At 54.1% G+C, this 24,317-nt stretch overlaps 1 protein-coding gene across 2 annotated transcripts in view; it reads left to right on the top strand.

Annotated features, from left to right (window-relative positions):
- SDK2 (sidekick cell adhesion molecule 2) overlaps nucleotides 1-24,317 on the top strand; it is a 257,799-nt gene that overhangs the window by 188,941 nt on the left and 44,541 nt on the right. For both annotated transcript variants that reach the window (XM_077163719.1, XM_077163718.1), the window contains exons 13-29: nucleotides 560-732; nucleotides 1,059-1,195; nucleotides 1,720-1,867; nucleotides 3,583-3,723; nucleotides 5,199-5,380; nucleotides 6,185-6,300; nucleotides 13,935-14,130; nucleotides 14,239-14,337; nucleotides 14,730-14,921; nucleotides 16,187-16,308; nucleotides 17,148-17,257; nucleotides 17,366-17,516; nucleotides 19,958-20,195; nucleotides 20,815-20,930; nucleotides 21,512-21,701; nucleotides 22,895-22,993; nucleotides 23,865-24,059. In XM_077163719.1, the coding sequence (XP_077019834.1) occupies nucleotides 560-732; nucleotides 1,059-1,195; nucleotides 1,720-1,867; nucleotides 3,583-3,723; nucleotides 5,199-5,380; nucleotides 6,185-6,300; nucleotides 13,935-14,130; nucleotides 14,239-14,337; nucleotides 14,730-14,921; nucleotides 16,187-16,308; nucleotides 17,148-17,257; nucleotides 17,366-17,516; nucleotides 19,958-20,195; nucleotides 20,815-20,930; nucleotides 21,512-21,701; nucleotides 22,895-22,993; nucleotides 23,865-24,059 (2,605 nt within the window). The remainder of the gene's footprint in view (nucleotides 1-559; nucleotides 733-1,058; nucleotides 1,196-1,719; nucleotides 1,868-3,582; nucleotides 3,724-5,198; nucleotides 5,381-6,184; nucleotides 6,301-13,934; nucleotides 14,131-14,238; nucleotides 14,338-14,729; nucleotides 14,922-16,186; nucleotides 16,309-17,147; nucleotides 17,258-17,365; nucleotides 17,517-19,957; nucleotides 20,196-20,814; nucleotides 20,931-21,511; nucleotides 21,702-22,894; nucleotides 22,994-23,864; nucleotides 24,060-24,317) is intronic.

The raw sequence follows: 24,317 nt of genomic DNA, 5'->3' as shown, positions 1-24,317 counted from the left end.
AATTCCAGAAAACATATTTCTTATTGTCAGGCACGGACGCGTGTGTAATTTCTCAAGTCCCCCTTTGTACCAACTGACCGAAGCTAAAGTGATTTTTTGGACACTAAAGTCAATTTGTCACAGTGATGCATCGATTTGATGATTTTCCTCATAAAACTAATTCCAAAATGTAGTCTATGCGGAAACTTTAATTCCTTTCCCAGCTGTAATCTTTTAACCTCTTCTGAAGGGGGTCTTTTGTGCGTGCTGCTTCGCGGCTGGCTGCTGGCCAGAAGCGACAAAGCTGCGACCTAGACCCGAACTAAAGGTATAAACGACCGATAATGACTTAATGCGTTACCTCTCCTGGATGCGGTCCCCTTGCCGGCTGCTCAGGCTCGTCCCCAAGTCCCAGAGGAGCCTCTGTGGCCTGGGTTTCTGAAAGTTCCGGGTCTCTAGAGATTGCCTCCCCCTGCCTGTGTGTGGCGCTCACCTGTCGGGACCAGCTTTGGGCCGAGCCCACCTGCTGGGAGCACCTCCTCCCTCTCTCTGCTCATCGGGGCTTCTCGCTTTTAGGTACGTCTGGGAGAAGGACGGGGCTGCCCTGGGCATGGAGAGCAGCCCCCGCATCCGCCTGGACAAAAACGGCTCCCTGCACATCTCACAGACCTGGTCGGGGGACATCGGCACCTACACCTGCCGCGTGCTCTCGGCGGGTGGCAACGACTCACGCAGCGCCCACCTGCGCGTCAGGTAGGGGCAGCCCTCCCACCCCTTCTGGCAGGCCACCAGGCCACCCTCTCTCAAGACCCAGCCCAGCATCCTTCCGGGCCTTCCCCCCACACACACGGGGAGGCCCCCTTCAAGGGCAGAGCAGTCCTGGGCATGGCGTCTGGACAGGTGGGCTCCGACGCCAAGGCTGAGTCTGCAGGTAGATGGCTCAAAGGCCAAGTTTGGTGGCCAGGTGCAAGATTCCTGGAAGCCCAGAGAGCTCCCCCATGCCAGGACCCTGAGCCCCTGAAGACCCCATCAACAGATTCCAGACCTCCCAGGATGCCTCCCCCCTTTTCTCTCTGCAGGCAACTGCCCCACGCACCCGAGCACCCCGAGGCCATGCTCAGCTCCGTGGAGAAGCGAGCCATCAACCTGACGTGGGCCCGGCCCTTTGATGGGAACAGCCCCTTGCTGCGCTACATCCTGGAGGTGTCGGAGAACAGTAAGGCTCCCTGCGCGGGGCAGGGTGGCAGCGTGGCCGGGGGTCAGCCCTCGGCAGGGTCCCCGGCTGCTCTGCTCCCCCCGGGCGCCTGGCCTTCCACTGGGGAGATGGACGGGGCAGCTGTGAGGCCTGGAGGGGCTGATGCCTGGGAAGCGGTACCCCCGGACCTGGCCGAGGAGGCATCCCCAAGACGGCAGCTGCCGTTTTTATGTCTATTCTCCAAGTCCCCAAATGGTGAACTCCAAAATTAGCAGGCATAACTGAATGGCATTTTGCATATGGTGTGCCTGGAGCACGCCAATTTGAGGGAGGAATAAAATAAAAAGGATGGATGCCTCTCAGGCCCCTGAGCCCTCACTTCACCCCCGGCACCCACTAACCCCCTTGGGCTACGCCGGCCAGGGCGGCTCCCCTGCCGGAGCTCTACAAGCCCAAATGAGGCAGGCCCTGTCAGGAATGAGGGCGGGAAGGACGCCCCCTCCCCAGGGACGCCCCTCTCTGCCCAGCCCTTCTTGTCCCTGCAGATGCCCCCTGGACCATGCTCCTGGCCAGTGTGGATCCCGAGGCGACTTCGGTGACGGTCAGGGGCCTGGTCCCTGCGCGCTCCTACCAGTTCCGCCTCTGTGCCGTCAACGACGTGGGGAAAGGACAGTTCAGCAAGCACACGGAGAGGTGAGGCCGAGCCCTCCTGGGGGGCCGCGCGGAACCCCAGCCAAGGCAGGGCCCCGAGGGCTGCGTGCAGTGAAACCCACCCCTCTAGTGAGTGCGGAAACCCTGGCCCCACCTCCTGGGGAGATCCTGGGTGGGACGCGCCGAGGAAGCTCTGAGCGGCCCTGGCATGCTTTCAGTTGTCCGCAGGCCTGTGAGTTCCACAAGTTCAAAAACTGCCCTGTTGGGGTCTCCATCGCCAGGGAGACCTCACAGATTTCCATAGCCAGTGCCTAGAGTGACACCGGGCCCTGTTAGGTTCTCAGCAAAGCTTTTGAAAATGAAGGAAGTGGAAGAAAAACAGCAGATGATCCCCCTAAGACATCACACAGTGATTCCCCATTAAGTAGGGGGCAAATTCTAGGCACCTCCAAACATTAGACCCGTGGCCACCTCTGTGAGAGAAAAGGTGCCCGTCCTGGGGCATTGAGCAACCCCGACACTGATGGCAGGCACCCAAGCTCACGAGCCCCCTCTTTGAGGCCTCGGTCCTTACCCAGAGACCCCCAGCTGAAGTCAATTCCGATAAGTGTCAGTCTGTCTGGCTTTCACGAGGGGGAGGCCGCTGGGGCCATGACACCAAGTGGGGAAGGCGAGACGAGGACAGCCTGGCTGGGGTCAAGGCGACAGGGAAGTGACCTCCTTCCTGCTTACAGAGGTCTGGTCTGGGTGAGCGGAGGCAGCACAGGGTACAAGACAGGCATGTCCTCAGCCCTTCTGGAGCTACGAAAGCCCAACAATAGAGCGGCCCCGTCGTGTAGGGGGCCCTCCCCACCATTTCTGGAGCCCTGTGGTCTTCTCTGTGTAACGTCCATTCATCTTCCTAATGAATCGTCATATTAATGGCCCTGAGTCACCACGAGAAAGGCTGAGCCACGCTTACTTCAGGCTTTAGAAAGACACGGGCGTGTGCAATGCATCTGGAAAGCTATCCATTATAAAGCCAAAACGTAAAAATAAACAGAAAGGGAAATACATCCATCAGAAATAATTAACTTTTGTTTTTAATGGGGACATGTCAGTTATTTGAAAAATACACTTAGGTGGAACGCCGTGTTCTCTGGCAATGCCACAGAAATGAAATGTTGTAGCACTCCGTAGTGCTATAGGCGGGGTGCCTCCCCCCCGCCTCCCCCCTGTCACCCACACACCAACGCCTAGCCTCAAACCCACCCCACCACCACCACCACCACCAGCCCTGCCCCAACCTGGGGCCTCAGCTGGTCAGTAAAGGACCTGCATGAAGGGAAACCACAGCTGGGATCGCGTAGTTAACACTGCTAGTTCTAAAATGCTTGGAAAATCACAGCCTCATCAGCACCAACAGCAGCTTCTTTGACAAATGAGAAACTGAGGCTCACGCCCCTCGACTACACAGAAAAGACACATAACCCTCTGGTGCTTTACAGAAATTTAAAATGACTCACTTGCACCTGAACCAGTCTTGTAAGGCAGGCAAATGGAGTCTTCCTGTATTTCTTTATTAAGAAACAAAATTCAGAGAGGCTGAGTGACTTGCCCAAAGGCACACAGCAATTACGTGGGGACCCAGTTCCAAGCAGTCGAAGTATTCTGATTCCCAAACCTCCCGACCCCACCTACCCAAGTATGTAGTCAGAGAGGGGCAGAGCAGGCAGAGCAGATTAGAGTCTACCCAATCTCGGTGTTTTCCGGCCCAGGGTCTCCCTCCCCGAAGAGCCCCCCACGGCCCCTCCACAGAACGTCATCGCCAGTGGCCGGACCAACCAGTCCATCATGATCCAGTGGCAGCCTCCCCCCGAGAGCCACCAGAACGGCCTCCTCAAGGGCTATGTCATCAGGTAGGTGCCCCCCACCCCACCCAGAAGACAGGAGGGGCACCCCAAACTAGAGGGGGAAAGGATGGGGAGGACCAGGAGTGGAATGGAAACCAGTGAAATTCATGTCGGGTGCTTCTCCACCTAACAAGGACAGGACAACAAGAAATAGCCAGACAGTGGTAGGGCGCATCTAGGTTAGACATCTGTAAGAACTTCTAGCAGTGGGAGCCTGACATACCAGCAAGAGTTGCTGAGAGGGGAGATACAGTATAATCTAAAAGGCAAGTCTGCCAGATGTCAGGGATGAGACTGGAATACATCTGCAGGGAGCTGGGGAAGAAAGAGGCAACACAGAGAGATCAATCATCTATGAATCCAGAATATTCCATCTTGGGCCAGCTTTCTCTCAAGATGGGCCAAGATTAGACAAGCTAATGGGCCAAGAACTGGTCAAAATCAAACAGTTCTTTCTTTGGTCCTTATTGGAAAGTGGGGTCCAGTTATACAGACTTTCATTTTTATACTCGATTAAAGACCACTTGACAAGTAATCTAAAAGTGAGTTCTTAAGAGCGATGAAAATTTGGTATCTGTCAATTAAATTAGCAGGTTGTTTGAGGTTATCGAGAACTCTAATGAGTGTTCTGAATCCTGGCTGGCTGCACAATTCTAGGCAACTTTGCACGTCTCTTTCCTACACAGTGTATCCTCAGAGCCCTGGAATCCCCAGAATTTGGAAGAGGGTTTTGTTGGTTCGGCTGCTCCATTTGTTGTGCGGTTTTGGTTAATCCTAAAGGGCAGCTCTTCTCTGAGTGTGATCTGTGGGCTAGTAGCATGAGTGTCAGCTGAGAATGTTAGAAATGCCAGTTCTTGGAAGACATTGACATTGCTGACGGGAATGTGAAATGATGCAGCTGCTGTGGAAAACAGTTCAGCAGTTCCTCAAAGAATTAAACATAGAATCAACAAACGACCTGGCAAATCCACTCCTAGGTATATATTTAAAAAAAAAAAAATTGAAATCAGGTGTTCAAACGAAAACTGCTACATCAATGTAACAGCATTATTCACAATAACTGAAACAACCCAAATGCCTATCAACTGATGGGTGGATAAAGAAATTGTGGTCTGTAGTACTGTCCAGTCTAAGAGAAATGACGTGAGCATGCTACCACGAGGTGAGCCTTGAAAACACGATGCTTAGTGAAGGAAGCCAGTCACAAAAGGCCACATATTACATGATTCCAAGTACATGAAACGTTCAGAAAAGGCAAATTTCTGTAGAGGCAGAAAGTAGATTAGTGGCTGCCTAAGGCAAGGAGTGGGATGAGGGGACAGGGTTGCAGGGAAATGGGAAGTGGCTGCTAAACGGTACGGGTTTCTCTCTGTGGTGATGAAAATATCCCAGAATTGACCGCATGCACCTACTGAAAACCACGCTCTAAACTTGGCGCATTGGCTGAGCGGCTGCCGCCGCGTCCTGCCTGCCACCCTCAGGTACTGCCTGGCCGGGCTTCCTGTCGGGTACCAGTTTAAGAACATCACGGACGCCGATGTCAACAACCTGCTGCTGGAGGATCTCATCATCTGGACCAACTACGAGATCGAGGTGGCTGCCTACAACAGCGCCGGGCTGGGCGTCTACAGCGGCAAAGTCACCGAGTGGACGCTGCAGGGAGGTGGGCAGGGGCAATGGCTGTGGAGGAGCACTGCTGTCATTTCTCCTGCTCCTGTACCTGTCGTGTCCTGTACCTGCAGGTCTGTACCTGTCGGGTCCTGTACCTGCAAGCCTGTACCTGTGGGTCCTGTACCTGTCGGGTCCTGTACCTGTCAGGTCCTGTACCTGCAAGCCTGTACCTGTGGGTCCTGTACCTGTTGGGTCCTGTACCTGTCAGGTCCTATACGTGCAGGTTTGTACCTGTGGGTCCTGTACCTGTCGGGTCCTGTACCTGCAAGCCAGTACCTGTCGGGTCCTGTACCTGTCAGTTCCTGTACCTGCAGTTTCTGTACCTGGCAGATCCTGAGAGCCTCAACCTGTCACCTGTACTAACCAGACCCTTACTATTCACTGTCCAACTAAAACACCACTTTTATTGGGCTAACCCTTAGGATATAAGGACGAAGAGAAAGTTGGATTGGGCATGGCAAGGAGCTGAGGATTTAGAGACAGGGGAACCCTCTACAAAATTCCGTATTTATTGGATCGTGAAACAGCTGAACTCAAGCCTTGTACCTACATACCACCACTGAGCGCTTACAACCATCACTTTTATTTATCGATACACTGCGAGGCAAGTTTTATTAAACCCAAATTAGCACAGAGAAAGCAAGAGAATTCTTAAATCTGCACAGGGAGGGCAGAGTTGGGGGAAACCGAAGCGCAGCTCTGCAGACTCCCTTCCCGGAGTTTTCTCTACTTAACTGAACCAGACACACTCACTGGGCCCCCTCCATCCACACCTCCCCTCTCTGATCTCCTCTAGTTCCCACGGTCCCCCCAGGCAACGTCCACGCCGAAGCCACCAATTCCACGGCCATCCGCTTCACCTGGAACGCCCCCAGCCCCCAGTTCATCAACGGCATCAACCAGGGCTACAAGGTACGCGGGTCCCCCTTTGCCCCAAGGGGGAGCCTTGCGATTCCCCAAGGGAGGTCTGGAGGCTGGGACGGGTGGGGGGAAAACATGGGCAGGGCAGGATGGCGACCCCCCTCGTTTCCGAAATCCAAGCAGTGGGGACACGTGATAAAGGCAAAGGGCACCTGGGTTCTCTCCAAGGCCATGTGCAGGCCGTGAAGAAGAGGGAAACTGCCCAGTCTGCAGTCCCATGAAGCTGGCTGTTCCCCGAGAGTCTGGGTTATGGGCGACGGAACACAGGTGGAGCCCGGTTGCTTCCAGGCTCAGCAACACTTGGGCATAGCCATGGTCCGTCAGAAAACCCAGAATCCACTCTTACCTCCAGCCCCGTGTCTAGTGGGCATCCGGCTGCAGCACCTCTCCCCGCATGACACCTGACCCTACCCGGTGCCTGGGTGAGAGCCCGGGATTAGGACCCAGACAGAGCTGGGCTGACGTCCTGGCTGAGCCGCTTGCTCACTGCCTGGGCCAGTTCCTTGATCTGCCTGCTCTTCATTCGTTCAACCAGTGTTTATTGAGCACATACTAGGTGCACTGGTCTAGCTGCTGAGGAAGCAAAAAAAAAGCACCTCTCGGTTTCCTCCTGTGCACACAGAGGTGATAGTAGTGCTCATTCCTTCAGGATGTGTGATAATTAAATGAGATGATATCTATAAATTTTGTTCAGCACCAGGACAGGTGCACAAGTGCTCAGAAAATGATGTCAGTACTAATAGTACATCTTCTATAATTATCACAGCACCGAACAGCAGGACTTCTTGGTCAACTCATCCTGAGGCTCTGGATCTCAGGCAGGGGTCTCTCCTCTCATCCCCCAAGAAACCCACGTATGTGCCCCACTCCGAGAGCACGGAAGGATGCAGGGTGTGCCACTCTACAGCTGGCGGCCGCTGGTTCCCCCTCCTACCCCGGCACCTTGGGGCAGGTTGGGGCTGCCACCTGCTCCCTCCAGATGTGGGAATGGAGGCGGAGCATTTGGGGAGGGCTTGGACCAGGAAGCCGTCTGGGAGGGGAGAGAAGCTTTGCGTTTGTGCCCAGTGATCTGGTGACCTCTCAGTGGACTGACACTTCCAGAAAGTTCCATGGCCCCTGTGCAGGCAACCAGCAAAATTATTTCTAGGACTGGTAGCCTCAGCCGTGATCACTTCCAGTCGGGGCAGCTGGGCATGGAGGGACTTTCTGCCGGTGTTGGAAGTAAACAAGGCCTGGGCTCCCTGGCTCCCAGGAAGGTGGGAACTCAGGGCTGCGTGCAGACCCTGCCGCTCGCCGCTCCACGGAGCCCGGGCTGTCTGGAAAAGCCTCCTAATTGGGGCTCTGGGGGGAGGCAAGGGAGGGAAGGGCGCGGTCGGGCATCGCGCCGAGGAGGCAAGGAACTGAGCTGAGAACAATTCGCTCCTTGCTGCCATTGCTAAGCTTAAAAGTTTTATCCCACGTCTGGGAAGACTGGACTACAACCTCCAAAGGGATGCAGTCCCCCCATTGGGGATCAATGGGGACACCGGGACTCCCAGGGCTGCTGGATACGGTCAGCAGAAATGAATTGCTGGTGGAAGGGTGAGAAGAGTTTGCACTTAGGAAGCAATTTCTTCATGCTGGGGGGATGCTTAAGGCTTCATTCATGTTCTTTCTCTTGTGCAAGCTGCACAGAGGCCCTAGAAAATATGTACTATCATCATCACCCCATTTTACAGAGGATGAAACTGAAGCACGAGAAGGAAGCAACTTGTTCAAGGTCGAACAGAGAAACTGCAAAGCTTAGATTCAGACTCCAGAGCCTACACTGTTTCTTATATTTAAAAAAGAAAACATATTGTATGGTTCTCGATTGCAAAATAACTGTAACTTGATTCTTTTTTCAAGTACAAATGGATAACAGCAAAAAATGATAGTTCCACTGCCCAAAGATATCCACTAACAAGATTTAAATGTCTTTTTGGCATATGATATCGATTTCTATATATTACCATAAAGCTCTGTATGGTAGACTGGCCTTAAATCCTGGCACTGAAAAGAGAAAGGCAGCTGGGCCTCGTGGACAAAGGCTGCGGGAATTTTTTCTCTTGCTTCTTTGGGCTTCTGTGTATCACAGTGAAAAAAAGGCAGTGGCTCTAAGCCAGCACATTTGTCCCTTCTATGCCGCCAGTGAGAATGTGGGATTTTTTTTTCTTTTTCATTTTGAATTATGGAAAACCTTAGACACCTACAAAAATAGGGGGACGTGACTACAAGAAACACCCCTATGGCCAGCCCAGCCCAGCTTCAGCACTTCCCAGTCCCCAGCCAATTGTGTTTTATCTTTTCCCTGATGCTCTCCTCCTCCCCTGGAATACTTGGAAGCAAACGCCAGACTTTATGAAATATATTCTAATAGTTCATTCACAAATATTTCTGTAGAGAAATGCTATAGGTAAGGATTCTATTTAAAAACATAACTGCATTATCTCATGCCTAAAAATATCAACTGTTCTTTAATATCATCAGATAGCCAATTAATGTTCATATTCCTCTGACAGGCTCATGATTTTTTATTTGTTTATTTGCTTCAGGATCCAAATAAGGTCCACATGATTACAATTGGGTGGTTTCTTTTTTTCTTTTCTTTTCTTTTTTTAAATTTTGCTTAATCTGTAGATTCCCTCTCACTCTTTTTTTCTTCTAATTTATTTAATAAGGAGACTTGGTCATTTGTCCTATAGAATTTTCCACAGTGTGGGTTTTGCTGATTGCATCCCCGTGGGGTTGTTGAGCATGTCCCAGGAATGCTAAATCTGCAGCAAACTGTAACTGACAGCTAGAGACTTGATCAGAGTCTGGCTTGATTTTTTATTTTCCCTAAAATATTGTTTCCTAGATGGCATTGTGTATTTTCCATCAGGAGGCACACATGTCAGGCTGGCTGTTATTGTGATGTTGGCAACCGTTGAAAGTCTTAGCTGGTCTAGTATTTCATCAGGGGCTGCAAAAAAGGGGAATAGTCAGACATCATCATTTCTTTTTCATTTATTAACTAAAATACTTAAAAAGAATAATTTTCCCATGATCATCTTTTTCATTGACTAAAGATACAGTTCATCCAGAAAAAGCAGAGTAGTGTTCAATTCTTTTCTATCACTTACGGATTTTAACAATAATGATTGGGATCCTCAAATCTTCTATGGTGATGAATGAATTTGGGCTTGGGGAAGGTCCTTTTTGGTCTTATTTTGGTTTGGTTTTAGTAGTAGTTATTGTGAACTCGAGGATATTTATCCCATCCGGTATGTTTGAGTCCACTGCCAATAACAATTCTAATTGATGCCAAATTGTCCCCTCACAGCTCTCTTTCAAGTTGGCTCTGAGTCCTTTTGACACGGTCCCAGAAGTCCTAGACAACCTCCTTGCTATCTGATATGACAAGATGTTCCAAACTACACAATTTTCCTCTATTACCTGGAGTCAGTCATTTCTTCAAGGAGCCTTGGGTCCTTATTGTAGAAAATTCTATTTAGAGACTGTCCTCTGACAGTAGACACGCTCCTTGCTCATGGGTTGGGTCTTGTTTCTAGGCACTGCTAAAAGACAGCTAGGAAGAAATTTTTTAAAAAAAAAAAGGTTAAAATACATACTGATCTTTCCGATCCAAATTCAGGACTACAAGCTTTTTAATAATTTCACGAATCTTCTATCCGTACCTCTTTTCTCCCATTCTGAAAATCCAGATCTACCCTGTGATATAAATTACCCATCCGCTTTATTGCACAACACACCCAGTAGCTTCAGGACGTCAACACTATGATTTCTGAAAATAGCTGAAGATTATTTGCTCCTCCTTTGTTCCTCGGGTGTAGCCCTCTGGGGATGTTCTTCTTATTATTGTGCTTTAAAATCTTTTGCAATAGTTTCTGTCTGTGTAATTCTCATCCCAACTCAAGACACTGTTAGGTGCATTTGTTTCATTTAGTTTCAATATTTTTAGGGCTTGATTTTTTTTTAATTTAATTTTGTTCTATGATTATGCAGGATATTTATATGGTTTCAAGATCAAATTTACAAAGTAAATTCAGAGAAGATTCGCCTCAGTCTCAGGCCTCTTCCTCCCCCTTGCATTCAATTTTGGTTTGTTTTGCTTTGTTTCCTCCTGTTTCTTTAATATAAGCAAACACATACAGATGTAACAATGTATCCTCTCCTTAGATGAATGGGAGCATAGCTATGCACTTTCTCCATCTTTGTATTTTTTATTGATAATATGTCTTGGAGATAACTTCACAGGAAAATACTGAGCTAATCCTCACTCCTGTTTGACACCTGTCCAGTACTCCACAGTGTCCACCTGCCATGGTTTAGTCAACTGGCCCCCTTGTGATGGACATATTGGTTGTTTCCAGTGTTTTACAATAACAGGTTTTGCTGCAGTGAATGGCTCTGTGCACACCGTTTTAATTTTCATGGTATGTCTTTGGAATAGATTCCTAGAAATGAGGCTGCTGGGTCAAAATGAATATATGATTTTGCTAGTATTGCCAAATTCCCTCTCCCCCTAAATTAATTTTTTAAATTTTAATTTAATGTTATAAACAGGAAATATATTTACATAACCGAAAAAGTTTTTCTTAAGTATATAGTGGAAAGCCTCCATCCCACCCAGTCCCCATTTGCCTGGTTCTACTCCACCCAACCCTCGAACTCCACCCATTCCCACTAGCCACAGTTGGTGGTTTCTTACATGTCCTTCCGGGGTATTTTGTGGGAATCCATGTACATGCTATAGATAGAGAAACAGAGAGAGAGAGAAGTTCCCCTTCTTTCTGAAACTCCAGTAGCAGGCTGTGTACACCACCCTGCACTCCCAACCCCGTGATATACTGCCTGCACCAGAATAGGAAGTGCATTGCTTCCTTTACTGCTCCCTAGAACCCAGCCTGGTAGATATCACTGCTCTCTGTAACAGTTTGAGGCTCAGAGAGGTTGAGTGACTTGTACTAGGTCACACAGTAAGCATCAGAGCTATGCTGAGAATCAAGTTTGTTGGTTCGTGGCAGTGTCCTCCTTCCTCTACTTTGCCTGCTCGGCCCCCACCACCACACCAACAGCACCACCCTTCAGTTACAGGGTGCGACTACAGGGTCCCTGCTTTCTAGGATGGAGTTGCATGTCCCAGGAGCCTAAGTCTCATGCCTCTCTTCCTGCAGACATTCACCCATACACACTGGTCATGCTTAGCGAAACTCAATCTGCTTAGTATCCAAAAGGACCTAAGAAGTTACCTGATGCTGACCCCGGCTGACAAGGAGAGGGCACGGAAACATCAGAGAGACCCTGCCAGGCACTCCCCTGGCACTGACACACCTTCTTAAGGTCCCCAGATTGGAAGCAATCTGCTGGGGGATTCCATGGGCAACTTACTCGACCTTTCTGCACCTCAGTTTCCTTTCCTGTAACAGCACAGGATTGGGACAATGGATTGGGCAATTCTGCACCTCTCCATCGAATGCTCCGCATGCTTATAAAATGGGACTGGTCAGTGATCCTCTACCCCAGTGCCGGGCACATAGTAAGAGCTCAGCAAATAGTAGCCTTGTTAACCTGTGTCCAGGACCAAGATTCCGTCCCACAGCTGCCCAAAGCCCAGTTCCTGTGGGGCAATTCTACATCTTTCTGGGCCAGAGGGATGGCTTCTTATACCTAAACCTCCTCTTCTTCCGATGCAGCTAGAGAAGGCTAAATGGCTCACATCCCCAAGTTAGTATTTTGAGGCAGACACGGGAACCAAATCTCTGCGGCCATGTTAGGCTTGGAGCTGCAGGATAATGAAATCCACCAAACCATACTTCCTTACCCTGGGTAGTTCTTCTGGTCATTTTTGGGGGGGCAAGGCCCAGTGAGATTGTTTTAATGCACCTGCAAAGACACATTATTTTTCCTTTATTTAAAAATAAATAAATTTTTAAAAAAAGAGTAATGATTACAATTGGCCTAAGCTCAATAAAATAATATTTACCCAGATTTTACACCATGCAATTAATTCTAACAACATAATTAATTCAAATTTACATTAATTAAATTAAATTAAAACATTGAACTTGTTTCTTAATCTACTCCAAAGAAGTTCGGCAATTTAATTGCTATGAAACAAGATAACCAAAATAAGGAGGATATTTAACATACTTATTAAATGCCACTTAGTATTTCTGATTGGTATTTTTAGGGTCTAATTAGTGTCTAATTAACTTGCTATAGGCTATCTTTTCACAATACCAATTAAATTTCAAAACATCCTTTATCAACAGGCAGCCATGGAAAAGAGAAGATTAAGCATTGTTACAGGCATGAGTTAATCAGGAGACATTGGCCTGGTATTGTTTTATATCTATAAATACCCATGCTTATTAAAACCCATCAAGTGTTGCTTTTCACCATTAATTGCTATTTAATCAACTTCAAATAAATGAGTGACTCTCTGAGACCAGCTGTTATTGCCGGAGACTGATGCAGAGCCCCAAAGCAAGGGAGCGAGGTGAGAGAGCAGGCTCGAGATAAGAAGGGAGAGCCAGCAGGTGTAGGCCACGTGGTGCCTGTAGAGGGGAAATGAGAGAAAAAAATGGCATTGGATTTCCGGACTGGATTCAGTTGCAGACACCTCCACTTCCAGGTGATGTTTAAGGTTGAAATCCCAACTTTCAACAAGTTTAAAAGATTAAAAGTTATCCATCTCCTTAAGAGTTGACCCCTGGATAACTCCAAGAGGGAAGCAGGCCCAGCCTGCAGGGAGAAAAAATATTGGAATCAGAGGCATCTGGCTCAGAACCTCAGCTTCCCACTGGCTGTGTGATATTGTGTAAGTCACTTAACCTCTCTGAATCTCCTTTTCTTCATCTGTAAGATACAGGGCCAGTTTCAGCACATGTGTGCTGTGTGATCATCTAGGACCCCATGCTTAGAAGGACCCAGGCTTGGTTCAATACTCAGTTGCGAACGTCTTGAAATTCTTTTATCATTTTTTTTTGGCCTTTTTTTTTTTTTACATGGGCAGGCACCGGGAATCGAACCTGGGTCCTCTGGCATGGCAGGCAAGCATTCTTGCCTGCTGAGCCACCGTGGCCCACCTTCTTTTATCATGTTTGAACACAGGAGCCTATTTTAGTTTCCTAGAGCTGCTGTAGCAGATTATACACACTGGGGGCTTAAAACAAGTAATATATTCTCTCACAGTTCTGGAGGCTAGAGGTCTGAAATCAAGGGGTTGGCAGGGCTGGGCTCCCTCTGATGAATCCTTCTCTGCCTCGCTCCTGGAGGCCCCAGGTGGTCTTGGCTTGTGGGCCTATCACTCCAATCTGTCTCCATCATCACGGGGCTGTGTTCCCTCTGCGTGTCCCCATCTTCACCTGGTTCTCTTCTGTCTGTCTGTCCTCTCCTCTAAGGACCCCCGCACCCACCCTGACTCACATGACCTCATGTGACTCGATCTCATCTGCAAAGACCCTATTCCCAAATAAGGTCACATCCACAGGGACTGGGGTGGCCCACAGGGTCCTGGGGTCCAGGGTGCTCTGCCCACTGTCCTTGGCTTCTTCCAGAACATTCTTGCTACCCTGCCTGAATTCTTGGCCTCTCCCCAGCTGATGGCCTGGGAGCCAGAGCAGGAAGAGGAGGTTTCCATGGTGACCGCCCGGCCCAACTTCCAAGACAGCGTGCACGTGGGCTTCGTGTCGGGCCTGAAAAAGTTCACCGAGTACTTCACCTCGGTGCTGTGCTTCACCACACCCGGGGACGGCCCCCGCAGCACCCCACAGCTGGTGCACACCCACGAGGACGGTAGGCACCGCCCTCCCAGCCAGTGGCCAGGCGGGCACCCCTGGGTACCATGCAGGCGCGGTCCCTCTCTAATGCGCATGCACGGGGGGGCACCCTTTTGGCCTGCAGTGCCTGGGCCTGTGGGACACCTGAGCTTCAGTGAAATTCTGGACACCTCGCTGAAGGTCAGCTGGCAGGAGCCCGGGGAGAGGAACGGCATCCTCACAGGTAGGCACGTGACCACCACTGCATCGAGGGATGGACGGGGCAGGGGAGGTCATCTCGTCCATTCCCCTGCCTTCAAGCTGGTTTTCAGTCACACCCACCCAGCTGACCCACTCTTTCTTAGAAAGACTCAGAGAAGGTCCTGGGCACCTCCTCCCTGTGACACACTTGTCCAGAGTCTCCCGTCCCCAATCTGCAGCTTCAGGGCTCGGGAGGCTGCCGTCACCCACTGGCCTCTTGCTTGCAATTGCCACTCAACGGTGCAGCCACTGAGCTTGCACCTGGCACCCCGGGCGTGCAGCCCCCACCCTCCCTCTGCCCCCTGCTCCTAGTGTGGACCTGCACAGAGGGGTCAAGGCCAAAGATGGCCACAGCCCTAACGGGGGTCTCCCCAGGGTACCGGATCTCCTGGGAGGAGTACAACCGCACCAACACGCGCGTCACCCACTACCTGCCCAACGTGACCCTGGAGTACCGTGTCACCGGCCTCACCGCTCTCACCACCTACTCCATCGAGGTGGCCGCCATGACCTCGAAGGGCCAGGGCCAGGTGTCTGCCTCCACCATCTCCTCTGGGGTGCCGCCAGGTAGGTGCCCACTGTTCGGGGCAGGGCTCCGGGGCTGGGGCCGCCCACTTCCCGAGAATCCCGTTCAAGAGGTGCCTTGGCGGCCCCGAACATGGGCTCTTCGGCTGCAGTGCTCCCTTGCCCTGGCTGTAGTGCTCCCCTGCCCTGGCCACAGTGCTCCCCTGCCCTGGCCGCCCCAGAGCAGGCGCAGCCCCCAGGACGTGGGGCCTCTGGGCAGGCTCCACGGCTCCCTCTGCAGTGCTCACGGTGGGACCCCGCCCTTGACTTGTTCCCGGCACTGGCCCCTCGTTCGCCCAATTCTGCATCAGGGAAGGGTGTCGGTGATTCAGGAAATCTCGCCATCACCCAGGAAGGCCAAGCTGGATTCCAGCAGGAGTTAGTGTGGGTTAGGGAGGTGGCAATTCCCTGGTACAAAGAGCAAACAGAAATCTCGTCTCAGCTCTGCTTCTGCCAAGCACTGTGACCTTCATTCAGCAAGTCAACAGTCCCCTCTACACCTCAGTTTCTCCATCTGTAATATGGGAATTAGCTAACCATGTGGTTTTCTCCAGATCAGTAAGATCAGAATGCCTTGACCTGCCCACTTCCACAGCAGAGGTGCCCAAGTTTCGGTTAACCCTGGGCAACGATAACAGTGACACTAAAAAATATGTATTTAGTACCCCCAGGGACAGAGCTAAATGTCTACATCTACTCATTTCCTCCTCACGGTGACCCCAAGGCAGAGGAGGGCACTGAGGCACAGGGAGGTTGGGTAACTTGCCCAAAAACACACAGCCTGGAAGTAGAGGAGCCAGATTAAGCGCAGGCAGTCTGGAAGCTGGGCTCCAAGAGCTCCTGGTTTCCCTGTTTGAAAGATAGTGTCTGTCTCCTGCCCCCATCCCGCCTTCTGGCCTCCCTCAGCCACTGTTGGATTTGGGGAGCAGGGGATAATGGAGAGACTCAATTTGGCTTCTTCCTGAGGCCAGCTCATTTTTGTGCAGCCTCAGCAGCATCTCACTCTTGTCCAGAAACACCAGGAGAGTTGGCCCCCTGTACACCCGGCCCATTTCCTGGCCCCGGGCAGCCTCAGCCCCCAAACCTGCATCTCGGGCTGCTGGTCTGACCACAGAACACTGTAGGACGCAGGCACAGAGGCAGTGTTGGTGAGCCTCGGAGGCCAGGCACACGCGGCACGGGGCCCTCTGCACACACTGAGTCCTGATTGAGGTAGAAGAAGGTGCTTCTCACCCCATCGCCTTCCCCACCTGGCTTTCCTTTTCCAGAACTCCCAGGTGCCCCCACCAACCTGGGCATTTCCAACATCGGGCCCCGCTCTGTGACTCTGCAGTTCCGACCAGGCTACGATGGGAAAACCTCTATCTCCCGCTGGCTGGTGGAGGCCCAGGTAAGGCCTGCAGAGGGTGCCCAGGTAAGGCCCGCGAAGGGTGCCCGGGTCAGGCCTGAGGAGAGTGCCCAGGTAAGACCTGCTGGAGGGTCGCCTGGACATGGCAGCCAATGCCCTACCTTGGGCACAGCCCTGCTCATGTGTGCAAAATCATCCGTGAACTTAGGCCCTGGTAAGTGTCCTCCTGCAACACTCAGATGGGCAAATGTATCACAAATGCCCACCGTCCCAACACCCACTCACCATGCCCTCCACTGCCACCTCCTCCACCTCACCTGAGTGGCACGTGTGTGCGCGCGCACACACACACGCACACACACACACCAGTGTTCTCCTGCCCGGCCTGGAAAGATAACTAGTTGCCCCCTGCAGTCCATTAAACGTTGTTCTCAGCCTTGGTGGCACACTGGAACCAGTCCTCAGGGGAAGTTTTCCTGAGTTCCGATGCCCAGGTGCCACCCCTGGCCTGGAATTCTGCTCTCCAGGGTATTTAAGAGAATCACCTGGGTTGCTTGTTGTGGACACAGATTCCCGGGCCCTGGAATTCCTACCCTGTGTGGACAGGTCTAGCACAGGGCCCAGGAATGTGTTTATAACAAGCCCACCATGAGAATCTGACAATGGAGGTCCTGGATCACACTTACAGAAATGCTCCCTTTGGGGACTCGTGGAAAAATCTGGAAAGGTGCTGGCCCTAGGTGAGGGGCCCTCCAGGTGAGCCTTGGGATTCACGCCAAGACCTTTCCTGACAGGGCGTGTGCCCCCTGGTCGCTGCGGGCTGCCAGCACCCCATCTCAGCCCTGCAGGGCGCCACGGCTGAGGGCCCCTCCTCTTTCCAGGTGGGCGTGGTCGGGGAGGGAGAGGACTGGCTGCTGATCCACCAGCTCACCAACGAGCCCGATGCCCGCTCCATGGAGGTGCCCGACCTCAACCCCTTCACCCACTACAGGTAGCAGGGCCAGGGGAGGATGGGGGAGGGGCATGCGGGCCCAGGGGGAGGGAGGGCCTGGCCCCGGGGTCTCGCCCTCACCGCCCTGCCCTCTTCCCCCGCGCCCAGCTTCCGCATGCGCCAGGTCAACATCGTGGGCACCAGCCCGCCCAGCCAGCCCTCCCGGAAGGTCCAGACCCTGCAGGCGCCTCCCGACATGGCCCCGGCCAACGTGACCCTGCGCACAGCCAGCGAAACCAGCCTGTGGCTCCGCTGGATGGTGAGGCTCTGGCCAGGGCCACCTGCAAGGTGTCACAGCCTAGTAGCCTCCCTCGGAGCACCTACAGCTCCTTTTCTTTTCCTTACTCCCAGCGCCTGGCCTGGTGATAAACATGAACCCAATGAACCGATGTCCCACGTGGGAGGCAGGAGTTAGCACTGTTTGTTGAGGCTGCCATGTGCCCAGCATTTTGCATTTGTTATTTCACTTAAATCCCCCAGCAATCCTACAAAGGACACATCATTATCCCCTATTCACAGCTAAGAAAGCTGAGGCTCAGAGAAGTTAGGAACTGGCCTATGGCCACACAGCTCCCATGTTGGCGACCTGGGACTCAGAAGAAAATTGTTCCATCACACTAAGTCCAAGAGAGAGGGGTTGCTTCTGAGCTTGAGGATGAAGTAAAGGGGTCAGCTGGGGAGATGGGGTGGGAGTCCTTCGGCTCTCAGACCGTTCCAGCAGATCTGGATTGCATGTTGAGGGTCATTATTCCCAGATGGCCTTGCATGAGGCAAGAAATAAGTCACTTATCAAGGCTTCCTCTCCTGCCAGGCACTGTTCTGAGTGCTTTATACAAAGCAGATCTTTGAATCCTCTCGATGTGCTTTGGAGAATGCAGTGGTCCTGCTTTCCACTGTACAGATGAGGAAACTGGGGCAAAGAGTGATGGATAACTCATCCAACACCCCCTACTATTTAACTACAGGGCTGAGGACCCCAGCCCCAACCCCTGGCCACACAGCCACCTCATCTTCTGGGGGGATCTGAAGGAATGGTTTCTCTGCAACCATTGGCAGCATCTCCCAACACAGAAGCCCACAAATCTGCCATCCCAAAAGGCACTCAGAGCCTAGATGAATTCTTACACAAGTAAATGGGGGACCACCCTTGTATCACAGCTCCTTAGCGGATCCCAGAACCTGATATAGGGAAGAGTCAGCTCACCACAGAGCTCTTCTGGCTGCCACACAAACCCTCTCATTCGTTCCACCAAAAAATACAACTTGCCAAGTGCCACGCTGAGAGCCAGCATTTACGGGGTGGCGCTGCCTGCCCTTCCTGATGTGGACAGCCTGGTGAAGACAGGTCACGGCCTGAGGGCACTGGGCACATCAGCCTGGATAAACGTCCTTATTAGCTGCCTTTCAGCACAGCCCGGGGGGTGGGGGTCCTCCTGAGAGCCCTGTACAGGCAAAGCCTCTGTCACCAACACACTTGCCTACCCATCCCCTCTCTCCACTGACTCCCCAGCTGTCCCCTCCAGGCTGCACCTCACCCCCTTCCTTCCTTCAGCTCACTTGAAGTTTTCCAAATACTGAAAGGTTAAAAAGCCTGGTACCCTAGGCGTCTGGAGGAGGCACAAAAGGCAATCACTGTCCACTGCAGCCCGGGCAGTCTCAGCCCCCTGAATGGTGCCTGGCCATCACCTTCTCTCAGCAGCTAAGGGAGCATGCTACCCAAGCCCCATCTCAAGCTCTCGCTCCCATCAGTTGGTGTCTTGATAGTCTCTGGTCTCTTTCACCTAGTATCCACAGGAGCTGGGGACTGGCAGGGGGCAGAGAGTATAGAGCAAGTGGGCGAACAGAGGCTGCAGTAGGATAGGATAATGGCCATGTTGACTATCCTTGGAGCCTCTGGAAGGCAGAATCAGGAGGGGCTGGTGAGGTGAGGGCCGAGGGTGCACAGCTCCAGCTCTGTCACCTGCACAGGTGGGTCCGAAAAGCCAGGCCCTTAGCTTACACCTGTTTCCACACACAGGGTCTAAGTTACCCACACCTCCACTGCTTACTGACACCACCCAAGGTCATCCAAATAATCTTGAACCAGTGAGCACTCTCTACCTTCCCACCAGCCCCCAGCCCCCAGCCCCAGGCCCAGGAAAGGAATCTGCCTTTTCTCTTTGTTGAAATTCAAAAAAGAAGGAACAGGCTGAAAAATGCTACAAGAGAGACTGAAGTTTGCTGGAAGGAGGGACTTCCTGGCAGTGAGTGGTGCCCCATCCCTGTCTGTGATGCCCTTTCCCCGTGTGGCTTCTCCAAGGGCAGGCAAGAGGCAAAACCAGGCATGTTGTAGGCAATTAAAATAATGTATGTCAAAAGCTCGATCAAGGGAGTTAAGTGTTGGAGGGAATTGGGGCCAAACGTGGCCAGGCTTATCAGCATCTTAGATAGAGGGTCTTGGGTCTCCCCTCGGTCCAACAAACCTGGCAGGACAGTAAGTTCATCACATGCCCCATGAAAATGGAATACGGCCTCTCTGCGGAGCCCTGGTTGGAGAGATAGGGAAACACAGTCGCACCATCTAAATCACACAGTGGGCTGGGTAATCCTGAGGGCTCCCTGGAAGAGGGGGCATCGGTCCCGTCCGCCCCAGAGAAGTTCTTCCTGCTCAGGGGCCGGCCTGGCCTCACAGCAGCTCCGCCCACCCCCGCCTCACTGCAGCCCCTCCCGGAAATGGAGTACAACGGCAGCCCCGAGTCAGTGGGCTACAAGATCAAGTACAGCCGGGCGGATGGCCGCGGCAAGACCCTGAGCCACGTGGTCCACGACCGGGCAGAGCGGGAGCACACCATTGAGGACCTGGAGGAGTGGACCGAGTACCGCGTGCAGGTGCAGGCCTTCAACGCCATCGGGAGTGGGCCCTGGAGCCACGCGGTGGTGGGCAGGACGCGGGAATCAGGTACGCCCTCCTCGCAGCCAGCTGCCCGGCTGGGACCCCCCCACACACACCCACCGCCCCTCTGCTGTCAGGGCCACCCAAGGGCACACGGCTGCCCCTGTCGTCTCAAAACTAGCCCGAGGGCCTCTTTCCCCAGCTCTGTCCCTGGAGCCCTCCCCCAGCCCCAGCCCCACTGCCCCCAAAGGTGAGGCCACCTCCCTGCCCTCCGCTGTGACCCCGAAACCTCGAGGTAAAGCTGGGGACCCACAGAGGCCTGGCAAGGGCTCACCCCCAGAACAGGTGCCCCCGGCCCCCAGGTGCCCCCTCTGCCACCCACCCAAGGCTTCCTCCGGGGTCCCCAGTCACAGCTGCGCTCTCCAGAAATGCGCGTCTTCTGCATGGAGCCTGGCAGACAGGAGCTAGGAAGGCGGATCTGAAACCAGACACGGTGCCCGAGACGGTCCAGAGCCAAAAGACATCACAGGGGAGCGATTTGCTCTTTGGGGAGCACCTGTGCTGTGTTTGTGTCGATAGAGGCGGCAAGGTGGGGCAGGCGCCTCCCCCTGCCCCACGTCCTGCCTCCCTTCCACAAGGGTCCATCGGGCCCTGAGTCCCTTCTCCCCGACCTTCCCGCTTGCAGTGCCCTCCGCCGGTCCCACCAACGTGTCGGCGCTGGCCACCACAGCCGGCAGCGTGCTGGTGCGCTGGAGTGACATCCCCGAGGCCGAGCGCAATGGTCTGGTCCTTGGTTACAAGGTGCGGCCCAGATTGGGGGGGGCGGCCCCCACCCCAGCCTCCTCCAGCCTCTCCTCTGCCTCCCTGGGTGGACACCGGTCTCCCAGGCAACCAGGGAAGCCCCAAGCTGTCCCCCTCGGGGTTAGTGAGGCCCGAGCCAAGTCTGGTGTCCTTTAGGGTTCCCCACCTCCCCAGCAGCAGGGGCCAGACTGGGCGCCCCAAGCCTCCCCCACGGCTCCGACGGGCCCAGCTTCCGTCTCCATAGCTCCTAAAATTCCTCACAGAGCTGTGGCTGGCTGCGTGACCTCTCCCTGGCCTGGAAGTCGGGAGATATGGGCTGATGTCCCCACCCTGCCCCCCTTGCTGTTCCACCTTGAGCAAGGAGCATCCCCTCTCTGGGCCTCTTTTCTCATCCAGTCGCTCCTCCAGCTCTGGGATTCTGGGTCCATTTCTGTCTCCATCTCTCTGGAACACTAGCTTTACCCCAGACCCCCTTGGGGTCCCCCCACCCCATCCCACCCACCCTGCTCCTGGGGATGGGACGCGGGGAGATGCTGGAGGGGCCTCACCCGGCCCTCACGCCCCGTGCCGGGCTCTGGCAGGTGGTGTACAAGGAGAAGGACGCGGACAGCCAGCCCCGGTTCTGGCTGGTGGAAGGGAACTCTTCACGCAGCGCCCTGCTCGCCGGCCTGGGCAAGTACGTCCTGTACGAAATCCAGGTGCTGGCATTCACGCGCATCGGGGACGGCAGCCCCAGCCACCCCCCGATCCTGCAGCGGACCCTGGATGATGGTGAGACCCATCCCTGCCTGGGGAAGCAGGGGCGGGGGGGCCCTTCCTCCTGCCCGCCCTGCCCCGCTCTGCCCCGCCCTTAGGGTCAGGGCTCTGCCTGGGGTTTCCCGTGGGGAAGGAGCCGCTGCAGGCGGGTGCTAATTACCTGGTGTGATCCCAGGAGAGAGGGGACCGCGAGGGGGCGGCTTGAAATCTGCTTCCAGCTCTTGCTCTCTCTCTCCAGCGCAAGTGTTCAGAGCAGGGACTTGGCATCAGCTTTTATCGCTAACTCTCCCTGGGCAGCTCTAAGTAAAGGACAGCAAAAGAGAAACTGGACTTTTTCTTGGACATGCAAGTCTCCCTGTCCTGTTTGCAAAAGATGTGCCAGCCACGCTGCAGACAGCCCCCTGCAAACACTGGCTGATCCAGCCTCTGCCCCCACTCCTCCCACATATATTCCCATGAACGGCCCACCATGAACATTTGTGGGGTCGAGACAAGAGGGCCAAAAGAAGCCCTTGCACCATTGGTCTCTGTGTTTAAAGTTATAAGTCAAGCTGATGTGCTGCTAAGTTACATGTGTTGGAGCCTCCTGCCTTGGCACATACACCCTCACACTGGCCTGGAAGGCCACGGTCAAGTGTAAAAGTCTCAGGCTTCTGGGAGTTCTGGGCTGGGCTGGACAACACTGAAAGACTTGCCCCCAGTCACCCCCACACCCCATTTCTTCCCTCGGGCTCCTCTGTCCCGCATCATTCAATCTCATCCCCACCCCACCCCCAGGAGGTTGGAGGTAGGGAAGGGGTCTGTGCAGACCCTGGAGGTGGGCAGGGAGGGGCGGGGCAGTAGGGGAGTGGGGGGCGTCGCCTTGCTCCTCTGACCCCACGGGAAGGGGCACGAATGGAGGGAGTCGGAGAGGACCTTCTTTAGGGCACCCCTGTACGCTGTACTGAGGTCGGCCCAGCTGTATGTGTCTATTCACCTGTACACAGACAGGGAGCCCAAAGGGAAGCCTGGATCCCTTCGCGTTCCTGCCAAATAATGCCTATTTAGAGGATAGAGACCCGTTGGATTCCCCCCGGGGGCCCCTAGCTCCTAATCAGGAGTCGGCCACGGGGCAGCCCAGACGCGGGCCCTCCCCCACCCACCAAACCCCACTGCCAGAGCTGGACCGGGTCTCATGGACGCCCTGCTCTCTTTCTCTGCCCCTCCAGTCCCGGGACCCCCCGTGGGCATCCTGTTCCCCGAAGTGAGGACCACGTCCGTGAGGTTGATCTGGCAGCCCCCCGCGGCCCCCAACGGCATCATTCTAGGTGAGCCCCTATCTTTGCCCAGCTCAGGCCCCCACCCCCCACCCCCGGGGCTGTAGGTGTAAAGGACACAGTTGGGTGTTGGCAGGAAGGGATCTGAGTCTTATTTCTCCAGCTAGAAGCCTCGGTCCGTAAGATTATCTGCTGGAGGTCAAGGTTGGAGCTCAAGTCCCTTAAAGGCCATCGGTCGACTATGTGCCCCCCAAACACCCCAATTCCCCCAGCCCACTGGCCAGCTTCTCAGCCCCGCCTGCTGTTTCCACTTGCGGCCAGGAGAGGGCGAGCTCGCTGCTGGGAAACCCCAAAGGCCTGGGGAAGGAGGCTGTGGGTGAAAAGCATGCTTTCATGTTAAAGTTCACACACACACACACACACACACACACACACATATGCACGCACACACAACTACAGCCAGCCTGGTGGAAGAAGACACGCGGGGGTTGAGTCAGTAATTGTGTGGGCTTGAGTGAATGGTTTTCCCAGCTCCCTCACCTGTAAAAGGGTGGAACTGGCTACCACATGCCTGTCCCAGGACTATCCGTCCAGCCGTCCAGCCTCACCTGCCCTGAACACATGTCACACCTCCAAGGGCAAAGTCAGGCTGGGGGACAAGGGCAGGCACTTTGGAGTTCCAGCTCACTTGCCTTCAGGGTGGCTGGGCTGGCCTCTCCCAGCCTCGGTTTTCTCACCTGGAGCTGCCCTGGGGCCAGAGGCCCTGGGGATAGAAGGCCCATCTGTGCCCGGGAGGGCCACGCTCCCTAAAGGGCCAAGGGAAGACATCACGTGGGCCGAGGAAAGAATGACCCTTTCTCGGGGCTCTGCTTGGAAGGCTCACCTGGCGTGCCAGTGCAGCGTCTCACTGTCCCCCCCGCAGCTTACCAGGTCACGCACCGGCTCAACGCCACCCCGGCCAGCGCCAGCACGGTGGAGGTGCTGGCCCCCAGCGCCCGCCAGTACACAGCCACCGGCCTCAAGCCCGAGTCCAGCTACCTGTTCCGCATCACAGCGCAGACCCGCAAGGGCTGGGGAGAGGCTGCTGAGGCCCTGGTGGTGACCACCGAGAAGAGAGGTGACCGCCTGCGGGGTGGGGGCCCCGGGGGCAGCAGAGGGGTGCCCCAGCAGCCCCAGCAGCCCCAGCGCTCAGAGCCTCTCCGAAGGGCTGCCTGGGGACCCACGACTTGTGAGTCAGGTTGTCCCAGGTCTGGAGTAGCAGCTGGGCCGTCAGCTCTGTAGCCAAGGACAGCGAGGGGCCCGGTGCCACCCAAGCTGGGCTAGGGATTCCCCCCAGGGAGGCTGCTCTGCTGCCCTGGCTTCTGGTTTCACAAGG

Source organism: Tamandua tetradactyla, chromosome 6 (genome assembly GCF_023851605.1).
Source record: "Tamandua tetradactyla isolate mTamTet1 chromosome 6, mTamTet1.pri, whole genome shotgun sequence".
Taxonomy (NCBI): domain Eukaryota; kingdom Metazoa; phylum Chordata; class Mammalia; order Pilosa; family Myrmecophagidae; genus Tamandua; species Tamandua tetradactyla.
This window is presented reverse-complemented; position numbering and strand designations above follow the sequence as displayed.